This window comes from Pan troglodytes, chromosome 2 (assembly GCF_028858775.2).
Source record: "Pan troglodytes isolate AG18354 chromosome 2, NHGRI_mPanTro3-v2.0_pri, whole genome shotgun sequence".
NCBI classification, from domain to species: domain Eukaryota; kingdom Metazoa; phylum Chordata; class Mammalia; order Primates; family Hominidae; genus Pan; species Pan troglodytes.
Window position 1 is genome coordinate 97,350,659 of NC_086015.1, and position 19,212 is coordinate 97,369,870.

The 19,212-nt window shown below is 39.5% G+C and overlaps 1 protein-coding gene across 8 annotated transcripts in view; it reads left to right on the forward strand.

The window, feature by feature from the left end:
* Positions 1-19,212, forward strand: part of NSUN3 (NOP2/Sun RNA methyltransferase 3) — a 71,939-nt gene that overhangs the window by 16,967 nt on the left and 35,760 nt on the right. For all 8 annotated transcript variants that reach the window (XR_010155656.1, XR_010155655.1, XM_516606.7 and 5 more), the window contains 3 exons: positions 4,516-4,859; positions 14,547-14,701; positions 15,439-15,560. Coding sequence is in view for 6 of the 8 variants with exons in the window: in XM_516606.7 (XP_516606.4) it covers positions 4,516-4,859; positions 14,547-14,701; positions 15,439-15,560 (621 nt within the window). In the remaining 2 variants the exon portion in view is untranslated. The remainder of the gene's footprint in view (positions 1-4,515; positions 4,860-14,546; positions 14,702-15,438; positions 15,561-19,212) is intronic.

Here is a 19,212-nt window from a genome sequence, read left to right on the forward strand (position 1 = left end):
GTTCTTCTCTAAACTGGTTATTCTAGTTAGCAATTTGTCTAAACTTTTTTCAAGGTTCTTAGCTTCCTTGCATTGGGTTAGAATATGCTCCTTTAGCTTGGAAGAGTTTGTTATAATCCACCTTCTGAAGCCTACTTCTGTCAATTTGTCAAACTCATTCTCCATCCAGTTTTGTTCCCTTGCCGGCGAGGAGTTGTGATCCTTTGGAGGAGAAGAGGCATTCTGGTTTTTGGAATTTTCAGCCTTTTTGCACTGGTTTCTCCCCATCTTTGTGGATTTATCCCCTTTGGTCTTTGATGTTGGTGACCTTTGGCTGGTGGGGTCTTTGAGTGGATGTGCTATTCCTTTCTGTTTGTTAGTTGTCCTTCTAACAGTTGGGCCCCTCTGCTGCAGGTCTGCTGGAGTTTGCTGGAGGTCCACTCCAGACCTTGTTTGCCTGGGTATCACCAGCGGAGGCTGCAGAACAGCAAAGATTGTTGCCTGTTCTGTCCTCTGGAAGTTTTGTCCCAGAGGGGCACTTGCCAGATGTCAGCCAGAGCTCTCCTGTATGAGGTGTCTGTCAGCCCCTACTGGGAGGTGTGTCCCAGTCAGGATACACGGGGGTCAGATACCCACTTGAGGAGGCAGTCTGACCCTTAGCAGAGCTCAGACACTGTGCTGGGAGGTCCGCTGCTCTCTTCAGAGCCATCAGGCAGGGATGTTTAAGTCGGCTGAAGCTGTGCCCACAGCCGCCCCTTTCCCCAGGTGCTCTGTCCCAGGGAGAGGGGGTTTTATCTATAAGTCCCTTACTGAAGCTGCTGCCTTTTTTTCAGAGATGCCCTGCCCAGAGAGGAAAAATCTGACAGTCTGGCCACAGCAGCCTTGGTGAGCTGCAGTGGGCTCCGCCCAGTTCAAACTTCCTGATGGCTTTGTTTACACTGTGAGGGTAAAACCGCCTACTCAAGCCTCAGTAATGGCGGATGCCCCTCCCTCCACCAAGCTCCTGCATCCCAGGTTGATCTGAGACTGCTGCTGTGCTGGCAGTGAGAATTTCAAGCCAGTGGATCTTAGTTTGCTGGGCTCCATGGGGGTGGGACCTGCTGAGCAAGACCACTTGGCTTCCTGGCTTCAGCACCCCTTTCCAGGGGAGTGAACGGTTCTGTCTCGCTGGTGCTCCAGGCGCCACTGGGGTATGGAAAAGAAAACTCCTGCAGCTAGTTCGGTGTCTGCCTAAAGAGCCACCCAATTTTGTGCTTGAAACCCAGGGCCCTGGTGGGGTAGGCACCGAAGGGAATCTCCTGGCCTGCAGGTTGCATAGACCATGGGGAAAGCGTGGTATCTGGGCTGGAGTGCATGGTTCCTTAGGCTCAGTCCCTCATGGCTTCCCTTGGGTAGGGGAGAAAATTCCCCGACCCCTTGCGCTTCCCTGATGAGGCGATGCCCCACCCTGCTTCAGCTCGCCCTCTGTGGGCTGCACCCACTGTCCAACCAGTCCCAATGAGATGAACCGGGTCCCTCAGTTGGAAATGCAGAAATCACCCACCTTCTGCGTTGATCTTGCTGGGAGCTGCAGACCGGAGCTGTTCCTATTGGGCCATCTTGCCAAAAATCCTCAGTACATGTCTTTAAATCTGATTGGGGCTCTCTCCCCCTAAAGTTTTTTAATGGCTTCTCATCACTTAGAAGTTAAAATTCAAAAACCTTATCATATTATACTTGGTAATCTTCTGCCATGATCCACATCAGACTACTAATTTTTAAAATGCACTGTTCTTTCTCATTCCTGTGTGCTTGTACATGTGGTATTGGCTTTGTCCTGAAACTTCCTTTCTCATTTCTTCCTACAGATAATTTCTTCTCATCCTTCAAGATTTAACATATTGGATAATATACAAAAGCTAATGTTGTTCCTGAATTAGTAATCCTCTTAAACAATAAGCTTAAAAGGAAACATGCAGGATTTAACCTTTCTAAGAGATAGGAAAGAAAATGTGAATAAATGGAGAAACATATTGTGATCAGGATTGGAAAAATTGACTGCAATAAAGATGTGAAATCTCTCCAAGTTTAAAGCATTTAATATAATCCTAGGCAAGGTTACTATATCTCTACCTGTCTACATACACAAATATTGTATAAATTATGTTTAACTGAACTTTTATTCCAAAGTTCATCTGAAAGAATAAACATTCAAGATAGCTTTGAAAATTCTGAAGAAAAATAGAAGAACGAATAGAGATTTGTCCTGTCTGATGTTAACTAATTGAAAGTGTTCTACTCCTTTTTAGCTGATGGGTAGGCACATGATGCAAGCCAAGCCGCTCCTTCTCTATAACTGTGTTTCTGATCATTTTTTTATTACACATGACTCAACACTGGATAGATTTTTCAGCCTGTTTGGAGGTAAGATTAAGATGAACTGCCGTAAGACTTATAATAGTGGCATTTGCAGATTTCCCTTTGGGATCAGTTTTAAAGCAGTCTCCCCCAAAGTGTGGTCCTGGGGATCAACAGCGTCAGCATCACCTGAAAACTTGCTAGAGCTACGAATTTCAGGCTCTCTTTCAGACCTACTGAATCAGAAACTCTGGCTAGGTCCCTGCAGTCTGTCTTACAGACCCTTGATGCACATTAAGTTTCCGAACCTCTTTCTTAAGGAAAGAGGTTGTCATCCTCCAAAATAGCTGAAACAGATATGCCAGGCTCCTGTGATTCACCATCCATAGTAAGAGGCAGTGAAAGGAGAAAGCAGTTTCACGTATTAGCCCTAAATTGAAATTCACATGGCACGCTTCCAGTCGCAGGTGTTACACTTCAATCCACCCATTCCTCACATAGGCAACTCCAGGGTGTGTAGCAGCTGGAATTTATTTAATTGACCATAGTTAATGAGGCTCCCAAATAACTCAGCTAGAAAGGTCAGCTAGTAAATAAATTAAATATTTCCTGCTGGATCAACTGTCAGTTGATATGAGTTTGTGATTGTCAAGAGATGGAACTCTTGGACCGAATGCAAATTTAACAGGGTAAAGCTGCTGGGGGAAAGCCTGCACCATCAATCCATAAGTGGTTTTTAAATCATCCTTGGTTTTTTATCATCTGAGCCACTCATCGCCTCATTAACTCCATTACTGTAGAGTTCACTGTAGTTAGTTTTCCATACCTTTTATCTTCATCAGAAGAAAACACTCATTCCCTCTAACACCCTTTTATGATAATACTTTTCCCTCTAATATTAATAGTCTCTAAGAAATTGAATATTGTCTCTAAGAAAAACACTTCCTTGTGCAAAGAGTGATGGGTTCATTTTGACAGACTTAGAGGTATTTAAAGGCAGGCTGCCTTTTTTTTTTTTCCAAGATGTACTGCAGGGAGGGACTAAGCTGAGTGTAAGCTGAGGCATACCTCTCTGGTGCAGAATTTAAGCCTCAAAAACCTCAGTAATCATAATGTTAACAGTAGAGGGTCTTGACTGCAAGTTGTCCAGGTTCTTGGAGTTTTGAACAAAGAATCTGATAAAACACACAGCAAAGCAAGGAAAGAATGCCACAACAGAAGAGATTTATTGAAACTGAAAGTACACTCCACAGTGTGAGAATGGCCACAAGGGCCCCAGATACAGAATATTCTTGGGTCCGAATACCCATTAGAGGTTTTCCATTGGCCACTTGGTGCTTACCTCATGTAAATGATGTGGTGGCCCACAATCAGTCTGATTGGTTGGGGAAAGCAACCAAACGGAGGCTGAAGTGAAGTTACAAAGGTTACACTCCTGTGCAAATATCTGATTGGTTGTGGACAGCAACCAGAGACTAAAGTGAAGTTACAAAGTTCCACTTCTATGCAAGCGTGTGATTGGTTGCCAAAAGCAACAAATTAGAGGTACTTTCAATTTCCCATTTGCCATGCAGAAAATGTGGGGGTTTGCAAAGGGAGTAGCGCCTGGTTCTTTTGTTACTTAGGCATGATGGAAAGTTAGGGTTTTCCTTTCAATTTAGTTCTCGGAAGTCAGCATGAAATGGCCTTAGGTTCCCTGTCTTCAGACTCTATTCTCTTGCCTCAATAATATAATATTTCAGTGATCACAATTAGTTTTTGAAAAGCCACAATGAACGAAATACCAGTTTTTAAAATAAAGACAGGATCATAACAATGCTGGATTCAGTGGAAAGTTAGGGTTTTCCTTTCAATTTAGTTCTCGGAAGTCAGCATGAAATGGCCTTAGGTTCCCTGTCTTCAGACTCTATTCTCTTGCCTCAATAATATAATATTTCAGTGATCACAGTTAGTTTTTGAAAAGCCACAATGAACGAAATACCAGTTTTTAAAATAAAGACAGGATCATAACAATGCTGGATTCAGTCCTGTCAGAGCTTCATGAGGCAAAAGGAAGAGTCAGGAATACTGATCCTGTCTCTTAAAATCACAGGTAAGTGAAGTGTAAAACTAGGACCACATTCACCTGATTCGTAATATAAAATTGTATTGGTATGTATCATATTAATATTCTCTTATTTTCTCTTTTTCTATTTCTAGGGAGATACTAACATCTCCATCATGCTGGCAATATGCTGTCCTGCTTAACCGATTCAATTATCCTTTTGAACTGGAAAAGGATTTACATTTGAAGGGCTATCACACACTCTTTCAGGGATCTTTACCCAACTATCCTAAATCAATGAAGTGTTACCTTAGCAGAACTCCGGGCCGAATCCCTTCAGAAAGACACCAAATTGGAAACCTGAAAAAATATTATCTCCTAAATGCTGCTTCTCTTCTCCCAGTGTTGGCTCTGGAATTAAGGGATGGGGAGAAGGTTCTGGATCTCTGTGCTGCTCCTGGAGGCAAATCAATAGCTCTGCTGCAGTGTGCTTGTCCAGGTAGTGTGCTTTCCTTTCAGTATTTGACAACTTTTTAATATCTGTATGTTATAGAGAATTTTGAAAGTATATATGGGGAGAAACGTAAGACTGAGTTTGCAAACTCAGGAAGCCTGAAAACTGAGATGCTATGGAGAAGAATGGAAATTTTTGCTGAGGAAGTCAGTATAAATAACATTTTTTTCAGCAATTTAATTCTAGCAGGTGATTGGGAACAAAACTTCAACATTTTGCAAATACAAATCTGTCAGATAATATGAATGCTGATAAGCCTGATAGGTATTTTTTATTGTTTACCTTTATACTTGAGAGTCTTATGTAGATATCCCTGTCATACTTTTCTGCAACAAAAACATATACATTTAAAATAATTTTTGATGTCAATAGACTATAAGGTTCCAAGGCAATTCTTTCCAGTAGAAATATAATGTGAAGTATATATATACCCTTAAATATTTAAGTAGTTCCATTTTAAAAAGTAGAAGCAGGTGAAATTAATTTGAATAATACATTGAACCAATACATTCAAAATATTGTTTCAATATGTAATCAAAATAGAAATAACGAGATATTTTACATTCTCTTTTTTTTTTTACAGGTCTTTAAAATTGGTTACGTTACAGTTACATCACATTTCAGTTGAGACTAGCCACATTTCAGGTGTTCATAGCCACATGTGAGAAGAGGGTATAGTATTGGACAATCCAAAAAGTCTTTTCAAGTGACTTTTTCATTAATATTATTATTAGAACCAAAGTGGTACACAGGTTTACAAATATTTGTTAAAAGTAACAAGTCAACATTTACAATTTTTACAATATTTACAAAATTTACAATTTTTTTCTTAATAATTTTTCTTTTAAAGCTAATTCTTTTTTTAAACAACTAATACAGGCTTCCCCGAATAAATATTACTTACTACTAGAAGAGGCAGAGTTCAGCATCAATTCTGTCTGTTTTTTGTGTGATGGTTCTGTTTTTATAGATGCCAGTGCTGTTCACACAGATAAGAAGATGGAAATGTTGGCTGGGCGCGGTGGCTCGTGCCTGTAATCCCAGCACTTTGGGAAGCCAAGGCAGGTGGATCGCTTGAGCTCAGGAGTTCTAGACCAGTCTGGGCAACATGGGAAAACCCTGTCTGTACAAAAAGATTCAACAAATTACCTAGGTATGGTGGTGCATGTCTGTAGTCCCAGCTACTCGGGAAGCTAAGGTAGGAGGATTGCTTGAGCCTGGGAGGCAGAGATTACAGTGAGCTGAGATTGCACCACTCCACTTCAGCCTGGGAAACAGAGTGAGATCCTGTCCCAGAGAAAATTGTGTTACAGTTGTTTTACTGTTTCTTCACACTCCTGATTTGTAGCCTCAGATCACATACAGATCTTTCATCAAGCATTATTTTAAAGATCTATTAGGTAAGCACTCTTTAAGTCCATTTTTAATTTTGTTGAAAGCAAATGACGTGACACCATCTCAATTACAAAAGGCAGTGTTGCCTTTTTTTTTTTTTTTTTGAGATGGAGTCTCGCTGTGTCTCCCAGGCTGCAGTGCAGTGGCGTGATATCAGCTCACTCCAACCTCTGCCTCCCAGGTTCGAGTGATTCTCCCGCCTCAGCCTCCCGAGTAGCTGGGATTACAGGTGCCCACCACCATACCTGGCTAATTTTTATATTTTTAATAGAGATGGGGTTTCACCATGTTGGCCAGGCTGGTCTCAAACTCTTGACCTCAAGTGATCTGCCCACCTGGGCCTCCCTAAGTGCTGTGAGCCACTGTGCCTGGCTGACTTATTCATTTCCTCAGCCAAAACACTGATGTGTTGAACTGCCCTTGTTTGATGTTCTGGAGGTTTCTATACCCTGGCACATTCTACCATAATAAGATTCTAGATGTGTGGGAAGCTTGCTTGTCATTTGTAAAGTTGGTGAAGGACCATGTGAAAGGAGATGCCCCACTGGAAGTGTTCTCCTCCTTTAGGAAGTTGATGATCTGAAAATGGATTCTTTTGAAACTGTCCAAGCCTTCCTGTCCCTTAGAACATTGGTGTGTATCCCCAAGGCATGTATGTTCCAGTTTGAAGACTGCTTTTATACTTTTATATGAGAGCATTCCCTGTTGAAATAGATTTAAAATTCTTTTATGAGAAACGTGAATCCAGTTGTACTAGGCATTGGTACAAATATATCAGTTAACTGTATATTTAGGAGGAAATATGCCCAGTGTTTTAGAGTTCTGGTTAAAACTCAGCTATTGACGCTTGCTGTATTTTAAAATAAGAAATCACAGCAAAAATGTTATTTTACAAGTTTACCTCGTTATTTTTATAATTTGAGCTGAAGTTTTGTGGAATTGTATGTTATAAGGAGCACTTATTTTTACTTCTACTCTATGTCCTTTGACATTGTTTTTATAAGTTAAAAGGCTTATACTAATTAATTCAGGATATAGAATTTTAGTATTATAAAGGATGAAAGGGAAATGTCAAATTTGGTTACCATTTTGAAGAGAGGGCATTTTAATCCTAAATTATCCTCATTAGTAGGCTATAAATATTTTACACATTTATAGTAGCAAAGTTGATTTGATTAGGAACCCAAAGGCAAACTGATATATTCTAGCAGTTTGAAGTTGAGAAGAATCTTCCTGTTCTTATATCAAGGGCAATGAACTACAGGCAGTGTTCCAAGTAAAGTAGCTTTTCATCTAAGTAGGACTAATGATAATGATTTACTAAGAAGTACAGATGTCTTCATGCTGATGCTTAAAGCCCAAGTTAGGTTAGCTACAGTGCTTGAATTTGGAATGTAGAAGCAATACTAATCAAAGCTTTTATAAGCAAAATGTAAAATGATGGCTGCACTAAATGTGCATTTGTACACCAAATTTCTTTAGATCAGTAATGACCTTTATTCTGGGCCAAGAGGCTCATGGCTTTGAATGATTACAAAGCTTATGTTTTAGGATGATTTTAAAAAAAGAGTCTACTTTCTGTTGGTTCAGCTGCTCTCACCTGTTACCACATTGATGGACTCACCATGGTTGTTGTCAACATAGCCTTTTTAATGTCCTGGTCTTGGCAGAAAAAGAGCAAACAATATGGATTCTAAATGGGAAAACATTAGCATATTAACTAAGGATGACCCAGCTTGGTAGATTGTCTTAGTCAACTTTCTGGCCGAAGGCTATGTCCCTCTAGGCATGAAAATCTCTTTGATGTCAGTGATAACTTTTTTGGTTTTTTGAGACAAGGTGTTGCTCTGTTGCTCAGGCTGGAGTGCAGTGGTGTGATCTTGGCTCACTGCAGCCTTGACTTCCTGGGTTCAAGTCATCCTCCCTCCTCGGTCTCCCAGGTAGCTGGAACTGGGCACATGCCACCAAACCTGGCTAATTTTTGTATTTTTTGTAGAGATGGGGTTTCACTATGTTGCCCAGGCTGGCCTCGAACTCCTGGGCTCAAGCAGTCTGCCTGCCTTGACCTCCCAAAATGCTGGGATTACAGATGTGAGCCACTGAGCCCAATAGTGATAACTTTTTGATATCTGGTTAGTAGAGAAGACTGAAAAGACTCCTTTCTTGGTTTAATTGCTTTTGCTCTCCTTCCTGCTTCTTCATCTCTAGTCCTTTTTTGCACATTCTACAGGTGTGTCTTTTTCCTTTCTCTTCCCCTGCTCCTTTTCATCCTTCAGATTATACTTCAGGATTTAATTTTCCTGGAATGCCTTCTCTGAACTCCCTGCATTAGGTTCATCTTCTTTGTGGGAATGAAAATAATAACCATTTTGTAACACTTTGTATGTGCTAAGGACTGTGTTAATCACATTGCTTAAACCTCTGCTTTTCAAACTTTTTTTAGTAGTCTCTGCTTCCAACATCTTGTTTTTTATTTATTTTTTCTTTCTCTCACTTTCTCCCAACAACTTTTGTTATATCCTCATATATAAATCTTTCTAAAGTCCTAGGGCTCTGAGGAACTGTGACTATCACTGATGACCATTATTTAACTCTCCAGCTCTGTGAGTTGGGTATTATTATTCCCATTTTAAAGAGTTATCTGAGACAAGGAGAAGTACCAAATTGCCTAAGGTAACTGGCAGAGCTGGGATCTGAACTCAAGTTTTCATTGTTGTAGTTGTGCTATTGACTATTCTAGGGTCTCTCAGTAATACACAAATGCTGACTTCTGTAGCATCCTCCGTTAGTGTCCTGGAGCATAGGGACAGATCCTTTTTTTTTTTTTTTTTAGACATAGAGTCTCTCTCTGTCACCTAGGCTGGGGTGCAGTGGTGTGATCTTGGGTCACTGCAGTCTCTGCCTCCTTGGTTCAAGCAATTCTCATGCCTCAACCTCCCGAGTAGCTGGGATTATAGGCACATGCCACCATACCTAATTTTTGTATCTTTAGTAGAAATGGGGTTTCACCATGTTGGCCAGGCTGGTCTCGAGCTCCTGACCTCAGGCGATCCACCGGCCTCGGCCTCCCAAAGTGCTGGGATTACAGGCATGAGCCCCCACACCTGGCCCAGATTATTATTTATCTTTGTGTCTGCAGCAAATAGCACTGGCCTAGTCCATAACAAGTCCTTAATAAACCAGAATCTGAAAGTGGTTGTACTCTCAAGTGAATTTTAATCTAATGTCAACAACATTTTAACAAATTAATTATTGCCATTTTGTTCTTTTGTGAATTTGTAACATTGCTTCCAGGTAAGTTTAAAGAAACTTACCATTATCCTTTGCAGCACTTTTTTTTACAGGTAATCAGGCATGAGTGGGGCAGGAGAGGGCTAACCCCCACCTACCAGGAATGTCAGGCAATCATCAGGCGATGACTTGGCTGTTATCACACTGCCTCTCTAAAAATGATAATTGGCAGCCAGTGCCAGGGAGAGGCAATTTCCTGATGCTCCACAGTTGTCACACTAAAGTGATAATTCATCACAGGCACCAGGGAGAGGCAATTTCCCAAACAGATAAAAACATTTGAAATTGGTAATCAGCTTCTAATAAAATCTCAGGAATTAGGCAAGTGAGCTCAAGCATGTGCATAAAGAGACAAAATGGCAGAGTGTGACCTTCTGGGGGCATTCCACTGAAAAGGGAAGAAAGCCTCAGGTGAGCATGCATACAAGTTTCTAAACACACTGTGCGTGCTCACCTTCCAAGTGTAAGGAGGGCACTGCGCATGTGGGGAGCTCACCCTTAAGGAAGAATGAAGGAAGAGGGGTGCAAGACACCGGAAGTGGGTCAGTGTATAAAGTCATAGGATTAAGGTTAAACGGGGCACTTGACCTCCAGAGTACTCGCTTGGGTCTCTTCCAAGTGAACTGTCCTTTCTTTCTTGCTCTAAAGCTTTTGAATAAACTTCCACTCTTGGTCTTAAACTTGGCTTGGTCTCTTTTTCTGCCTTATGCCCCTCAGTCTAATTCTTTCTTCTGAGGAGGCAAGAATTGAAGTTGCTGTAGACCCATATGGATTTACCTCCCACTAACACTTTTAGTACATAGGACAGTATCATTATTCCAATTATAATATTGAGAGGAACATAGAAAATGATCATAAATTATAGCTTATGGCTCCAAAGAATAATTGGAAAAACTGGAAAGAAGGCAAGATTATTGTTTTTAAGTTAGGTCTACTAAAATAAATGAATGAATGAAACTACCAATTTCAGTTTCTTTCCTTGGACCAAAGATTGCCATGTACAAATGCTAAATCCTCAGGAATTTGTTAAATATGCCCCTTTTCCTGTTAAGATGAAAAAAAAATTAAGATTTGGTTGTTTTTGACAATTTAAGCACAAAATTGTCTCAATGTAGTAAGTGTTAGTATATATATGAAACTTGCATTGTGACACTTTATATTTCATATTTTTAAAAAGTTTAACCAACCTAAGACCATTTCAAATAAAGTCTACGTGTAAGCAATAATTCTGCTGGAAGCTATTTTAAAATGCTGACTTGAGAATCTTGACTCAGACTATATATAATTTAATGAAAAGCTGCCCTGATCTTCAGTCGTAATAATTTAAATATTCATTATTATAATGCCATGCTTCAATCAAGTCATCTACATTTAATATGCACATACTAAATGCAAGGTATTGGATGGTATGTGTATAGAGGTAAGGGATATAGAAATGATGAAGACTTCTGTTTCCTGCGGTGTGACAGACTGGGTACCCTAACCAACCCCCCTTAAGAAAATAACTAAAAATGTAGGATATAATATTAAACAAAAATTTTTAAATGCATCAATTATCTTTAAATACTTAGTGGCAAAACCTAAGAGATAGTGGGAACCTTGAAGGTAAATTACGTACTGAAGCTGGCTTTTGACCTAAGAACATTTTCTTAACATGAAAAACTTACATGTTTTTTATTGCTTCATGAGAGTGAAGGAATAAAAAACAAAGCCAGAGCCTACCCAAGTAGAGCATCTAATAGAAGATTCACTTACATCAAGCTGGGATTCAAAGTGCTATACCCACCATATAAGGTAAACCAGGAAGAAATTGTCCTCTCCAAATAACTGCAAGGAAAACTGCCTGTCTTCAACTTTGATGCCGTGTTCCTCTCAATATTATAATTGGAATAATGATACTGTCCTGTGTACTAAAAGTGTTAGTGGGAGGTAAATCCATATGGGTCTGCAGCAACTTCAATTCTTGCCTCCTCAGAAAGTATGCTTCAAAATCATTACAGTGAAGTTGCAGAACACTGAAAATAAAGAGAAGACCTTAATAGCAACCAGAAAGAATGGAGAGCTTACTTTCAAAGGAACGATGGACAGAGGGTTGACTCTTGAGAACGAGCGTTCAAAGGAATATAAAAGATGACTATCAATCCAGAAATATATTCAGTCAATAATGCTCCTGAAGAGCAAAAGCAAAATAGAGAAAGAGGGAGAGAGATTAAGAGTTTTTCACCAACAATTCTGAAGGATATGCTTCAGGAAAAAAGAAAGCCATCCAAGATGGAAGATAGGAGTTAGAAAAAAATGAATAGCAAAGGTGGGATATTATGTGGGGAATGCCTAACCACCATTGGCTATATAAGACCATGATAATGTTTTGTGGTGTCCAAAAATGTAAGTCAAAAGAAAACCCAGATATACAATAACAGTAGCATCTAAAGCAAGAGTGTTACGAGATTCTTGTATCTTTTAGGAAAGTTGGTGAAAATTGACTTAGCTTAGATTTTTCTTAACACGTGCACGTTAAAAGTCTTTTGGGTTACCACTAGAAAAGTCAAAATAGAATGTAAAACATTTAAACTAGAAAAAGAGGAAAGTTGAATGAAAGGTGAGTAAGACCTCTTTTCTCTGAGGCCCTTAGTATTTGATAGGCAGTGGTGAACAATGGCAGGGGTGACTTTGGGGGTTATCTTGTGGACCCAGCTTATGCATCACTACAGATATGTTTGGCTTCATCTTTACTCCCATCCCTCACCTCGTGGCTGGAGCCACTTGAATTGTTTCCAGAGACTGGAGAAACCCTAGCAAAGGCTCATGCCATTCATGCAGTTATCTTCTGCTAATGCTACCACTGCCACAAATTGAAGAGCCTCCCAATGAGTGCCAGGTGACAAGCAAAGATCACCTCACCTGTATGCTTGCAATACCTGGCCTTGGGTACTGTCTGTTTTTTTTTTTAGCAGTTGCCTGAAGGGGTCAGGTACACAACCCCAAAGTTGGTAGAAGTTACCAGCTCTTGTTATGGACTTTAACCAATGAGAGAAAGAGACAAAAAGCAGCCAGCAGATTGTTCTTCCTCCTTCCTCCACTAACCTCCAGTTCCTGAGAAGGCTCTGTAATTTCAAACTGTAGAGTTGCCCTGAGAGACTGACCAAAGCTCTAGGCAGCTTGATTACAAATCCTCCTGTATCTATCATGCTACTTCCATGATTTACTTCCTTTTTTCTCTCACTTTTGCTTCCTTAGAATTGCACCCTGTCCATACCATGAACTTCTGTCTTACATTGTTTTCTAGTGATTTCAAGCTAAGACGAGGGCTTTTAGACACCTATTTAAGTTCCATTAGTGAGTCCTCCAAAAGACACCCAAAATAAACATGAAAACTAGCTGTACAGATGTCCTTTAAGATGATTTTCTACTCCTCTTCTCAACAAAATTGATGCCATCTCCTGAGTGTCTTCCCTATAGAAATATGGAGCCCTGGGCCGGGCACGGTGGCTCATGCCTGTAATCCTAGCACGATGGGAGGCCGAGGTAGGTAGGTCACCTGAGGTCAGGAGTTCCAGACCAGCCTGGCCAACATGGCGAAACCCCGTCTCTACTAAAAATACAAAAATTTAAAAATACAAAAATTAGCCAGACGTGGTGACGCACACCTGTAATCCCACCTACTTGGGAGGCTGAGGCAGGAGAATCGCTTGAACCTGGGAGTCAGAGGTTGCAGTGAGCCGAGATCATGCCACTGAACTTCAGCCTGGGCAACAGAGCGAGACTGCATCTCAAAAAAAAAAAAAAGAAAAGAAAAGAAATATGGAGCCCTCGTAGTAGAGAAGGTAAGCCATACACAGAAACACCTCTCATGTGAGATAAATAAGAGAAGTACTGAGTATGTTTGGGAAATGGAATAGTCCATCAAGTTTGGTAGAGCACAGAGTATACTGGGGAAATAGTGGGAGATTAAAATGGAAACATTGTCCTGAGGTCTGGCTATTATGGACCTTGATTTAAGGACTCTGCATTTGAACTTTACTCAGTGGATGCTTGGAAGTCACTAAAAGTTTTTTTTTTTTTACTTTTTAACAGTGGAATGACAATCAGAAAAAAAAAATATGTAACTGGGCATGTCCCTGTGGAGACACTGAAAGCCTGTGGAGTTGTTAAAATACATATACACATACATATACATATATGTATGTGTATATGTATGTGTGTATGTATTTGAGCAAAGGCTTTACAATGTTTTTTCCCTTCTACGTTAAAATGTAATGTTCAGTTAGTTCTCTAGTATTGTTTCCTTGGTAACCTGACAGAGATTGTCACTATGTTTCTAGGCAAGATTGCTTATGATAAAGATGACCCTGATTGGTAAACTGCATGTGGGCTGGGAGAAAGAATAAATAACCCCTAGAGACCTGATAGAGGTGCCATGCTTTGGGTCTTCTGAGTGCAGTGATTCTTATAACTGGGCATGTCCCTGTGGAGACACTGAAAGCCTGTGGAGTTTTTAAAAGGAATAATGGTTCCTGTGGGACAGGAAGCTTTTAAGCCAGGACAGTTCCTGCGTCTGCCCCAATGTGAGTTTCATCTTCTTGCACCTGAATTCCACCTGTGTTTACTCTTAAGCGTTAGTTCTTTAGAGTGAGAGCCATGTCTGAGGTATTGGTTGTATAACATATCTTTAGGAATCTATAATTTTTTATAGGTTTTACCTCTAATAAAATTAAACTTGGTGGAGCAAATGCTGAGAGCTTCTGAGAGACTGTGTAGGCATGACTATTGTAAATGTTTTATGTAGTAGGTATGTGTATCTATATATACATACACATATACCTTATTTCTGTTTTTAAAGCATAAGAAAATTATAATGTTTACCTCTGAGCCCTATTTCTGCATAATTATGATGAGTTAATTTCTTTCTGAAATTTATTTGCTGAAAAGTAGAAATTTAACAGTTCCATTGCCTTCATTTGAAACTTTTTAATCCTTTTTATTTAGGTTATCTTCATTGTAATGAATATGATAGTCTGAGATTGAGGTGGCTGAGGCAGACGTTAGAATCTTTCATCCCACAGCCTTTGATAAATGTAATTAAAGTGTCTGAATTGGATGGCAGAAAAATGGGAGATGCCCAGCCTGAAATGTTTGACAAGGTACTTTTATTACATTGTGACAAACTGATGGACGCCCAGTAATACCACTATTATGTTGCTTTGTGGTTGTTATTTTCCATCTGTTCTCAGACATAGCCTGATACAGTTTCTCAGTACCCTGGAAAATTTTGATAAAGTGAACATGGAAGCAGTTTTCATTTGATGGTCAGCATGGTTCAAAGGAAGCAGTAACATTGGGATTGAGGATTATAGAATGTTTTATATTGGCAGGTAACTCAAAGATACTCAGGAAAAGATCGGATATTATTTGGGTCAGTACTGTATTGCTTTAATTCAGTAACATTTCATATCAGAGTATGACAGTTGAAGAAAAAGAGGTTATTTCAGTAAGCTGAAATTGAAATATTAGTTCTTAGAAATAAGTGCTGAGAATTCAGAAATATATTAATGTCTGATTACAATGAGTAACTTTTATAAAAATTTTTGCTGTGGTTGTCAAGGATATCAAATAGCATTAGTAGACCTAGTAAACTTTAATTCTCCCATCCTAAGCCCCCAAAAACAAACACTGAAAGTACATGGTAAGTTTTTCTGAAAAGTGTTAGTGAGGAAATGTCATAAGGAAAAACCTACTGTGGTGTATTTTCAGTTAAAGAAGAAATGTTTTTACTTATTTGCTATTTGTTTACCATGTTTTAGAGAACTTCTCTATCTACTTCGTGCCTGAGAATAGATTGTCAGTGCATATTTGCATCACTTGTCTTTTTTTTCTCTAGGTGTTAGTGGATGCTCCGTGTTCAAATGATCGAAGCTGGTTGTTTTCTTCTGACTCTCAGAAGGCATCCTGTAGGATAAGTCAAAGGAGGAATTTGCCTCTTCTACAGATAGAGCTGTTAAGGTAAGGACTGTTAATACAAAAGTGTATTTTGGTGTCTGATGTAATTTACACAGGCATAATAGAACATGTCAGGCCCCCAGTGGAGGGCTTGCTGTGTAGGTGTCAATGATTATTCCTCCAAAGGCTACGCTCAAAAAATTCCCAACTTCTTCCCCTTTATCGCTCATACTGTAATGCTCACCGCCCCTCCCTCCACCCCCAGTGATGTGTAGTATTGCTGTGCATTGTCTTTTAAAGGGCATAGGCAATTTTACTGTAGTTCAAAGTTGTTTGCTCACTGGGACCCAAGCCTGGGGGTTCATAGCCCTGTTTCTTTTACCAGAATCTGAGCAGCCCCTTAGGAATAGCTTTGAATCAGGATGCATGTTTTGTTATTGTTCTGGATGAATCAGCCCCTAGCAAGTTGTAGCTAGTTGTTAGCGCTTATCTCCCCTCTGAGAATTTTCCAGAAGGACCTGGCCACTGAACATTTGGTTTCATTAAGAACACAGCCATTTTGAAACATTATTGTTCGGGTTCCAACAGTGATTTTGACATATGCCCTACTCCCATGTAATTCTCTTGTTTAATGCTAAACCAAATTTTTTTGTTTGTTTGTTTGTTTGTTTTTGAGACAGAGTCTCACTCTGTCACCCAGGCTGGAGTGCAGTGGTGCAATCTCGGCTCACTGCAACGTCCACCTCCCAAGTTCAAGCTATTCTCCTGCCTCAGCCTCCTGAGTAGTTAGGATTACAGGTGTGCGCCACCAAGCCTAGCTAATTTTTTTTTTTTTGTATTTTTAGTAGAGATAGGATTTCACTGTGTTGGTCAGGCTGGTCTTGAACTCCTGACCTCGTAATCTGCCCGCCTTGGCCTCACAAAGTGCTGGGATTACAGGCGTGAGCCACCATGCCTGGCCACTAAAGCAAAATTATCTATAATATTTAAAATACAATTAAATGGTGCCTTAATCACTCATTACCTCTTGCACGTAGAAAGACAGTGAATGACAGTATGCATTTCCAACTTCTGACTGATACACAACAATAAACATATACCATTACCTAAATATTATAACCAATACTAATACATAGCCTTGTATCAGATTACGTCTCAGCTGATTATGGTGATTCTTGGTAGTACTTATCAGAAGGCTTTTCTGAACATTTCAACGGTTAGACTATTTGTTTGTATACTTCTGATGTCCACCTTTCATGTAACACTAAGATATTTTGAAAACTTTATACCACCGTTCCCTTTTAGCCTTTGGGTTATTAGCTTTGAGATGACCTAGACCCTTCTCTAAATCATTTTTCTCACCTAAGCTGTTTTGATTTGGCTTCTTTGTTTTTTGTGTGTTTGTTTGTTTGTTTGTTTTTTGAGATAGAGTCTTGCTCTGTCACCCAGACTGTAGTGCAGTGGTGTGATCCCGGCTCACTCCAACATCTACCTCCTGGGTTCAAGCGATTCTCATGCCTCAGCCTCCCAAGTGGCTGGGATTATAGGTGCCCACAACCACGCCTGGCTAATTTTTGTATTTTTAGTAGAGACGGGGGTTTCACCATGTTGACCAGGCTGGTCTCGAACTCCTGACCTCAAGTGATCTGCCCGCCTTGGCCTCCCAAACTGCTGGTATTACAGGCATGAGGCAGCATCCCTCAGCCTCAGTTTCTTAATTATTCCTGCTACACCAGCCTTGCCATTGTTATTCCTTACACCTGTAACAGATACTAAATCTTGTGATGGCTTATTAACATTGTAATCTACATTTTTTAAAACCATAAGTAAGCAAACAGGCTTTCTGAGAATATTGTTTTTCTTCTCTGTCTCCTGACAAATCTGCCTCTGACTTCCTTTTCTTTCTATTACCAGGTTTTCTGTGATATATTCTGTCTACTGTTTTTCCTCCCATTTTGTCTCAATTAATTATATTTTATCTTCTGTTTCCTTTATTCTTCCAAACCTATTCTTATTAAAGAACTATTAATTTTTAAAATTTTTAGAATTTTTAAAACATTTTTAATTATACAGGTAACACATGAAACCATTTTCATTGTAAAAAAATAAATCAAATAATACAAATGAAGCAAAAGGCCCTGTTGGCCACATGCCCAACCAAATATCAGCTTTCTTCTCAGAGTTAACTGTTGGATTAGTATCTGCATGTAGTGAAATACATTTTAAAATAATGATATGTATATTCTTCTGTTACATGGTCTTTTTTTTTTTTTAACCAAATATTTCTTAGTCTTTTCCATGTAGATCTACTTTGTTCTCTTTAACTTACGTGAAACATCCAAGAGGATCTATTGTATTCCTTTTTAATCCTTTAATCCTCTATTTCTGGATATTTACATTGTTTTGTTTGTTTGTTTGTTTACTTTTATAAACCATTCTTTAATTTGTCTCATCAGACAGGTCTGCTAGCATTTTTCTTGATTAAATAAATATTGAGAAGTAGAACTGAGGATCAAATACTTTAATAGCTGTGTTGATTTGTTCTCCAAAAAGGCTATACCAGTTTATACTCCCTGCTGCACTGGACTTTCTTTACTGCTTGCTCCCTCTTAAAATATTCTCTTCCCTTGACATTTGTGATCAGAGGCTTTCCTGGTTCTCCCTACTTCTCAGTTATGCCTTCTTCATATATTATTTAACTCGCTCCTCATCAGCTCATCCCACAAATTTTGGGTTTCTTTAGCCTACTGATATTGATCCTTTTCTCTATCTGATGGCTTCAACTGATATCTCCCAATACATGAGCTTAGACTATCTCTCAAATATGAATCTAAGCTTAGATCTTTCTCCTTAGCCTCAGACCTACATATTCAATTACCGATCCAAGATCTCCAGAAACTTAAAACTGAAATAATTAAGATAAAAATCATAATTTCTAATTCTCATAAGAGAGAGAATCTTCACCAAATCGACAAAACAAAAAATCAGACTAGAAATTCCACCAACCTGCCTCTTCCCCCTCTCTTCTCAATTTTAGTAAATGCCACGCCACCATATATTTGCCTAAGTCAGACACCCATCTCCAACTTTCCTTTTTCTCATATATTCAATCAATCACTAAGATGTCTCAGTTGTACCTATTACATGTGTCTCAAGTTCACCCAACTCTCTCCATCCTGAATAGCCTAACCTAAGCCACCAGTATTGTCACCTAAATGATTTTAACTGGCCTCTAACTGTCCTACATATCTCCAGTTGTGAGCCATACTGCTTGATTCTCCACAGTGAAGCCAGAGTGACACATCTGAAATGAAAATCTCGTGTCAATTATCCTTCTGGAAATCCTACAGTGGTTCCCCATTACCAGCAAAATTTCACACTCTTTTTTTTTGTTTGTTTGTTTTTTTAATTTGGGGATTTTCCAGTGAAAACCAGGATTTGCTAGACGAATTCTAAAAGAGCTGCAATACTTCATACTCTTAGTGTAATACTCAAGTCCTCTTTTGACCTGGCCCCTTCTTACTTCAGCAACCTCATTGTCTCAGGACTCCTACTCATTTTGTTGCAACCATGCAGTTTCTCAACAGTCCACACTGTGTCTCATTTCTGAGGCCAGTGCATTTCCTGTTCCTTTTCCTTGAGAGTTATTCTAATTTACACTTCCCTTTCTCCTGGCAAACTCTACTGATTCTTCAGGAATCAGCTCTGACGTCTC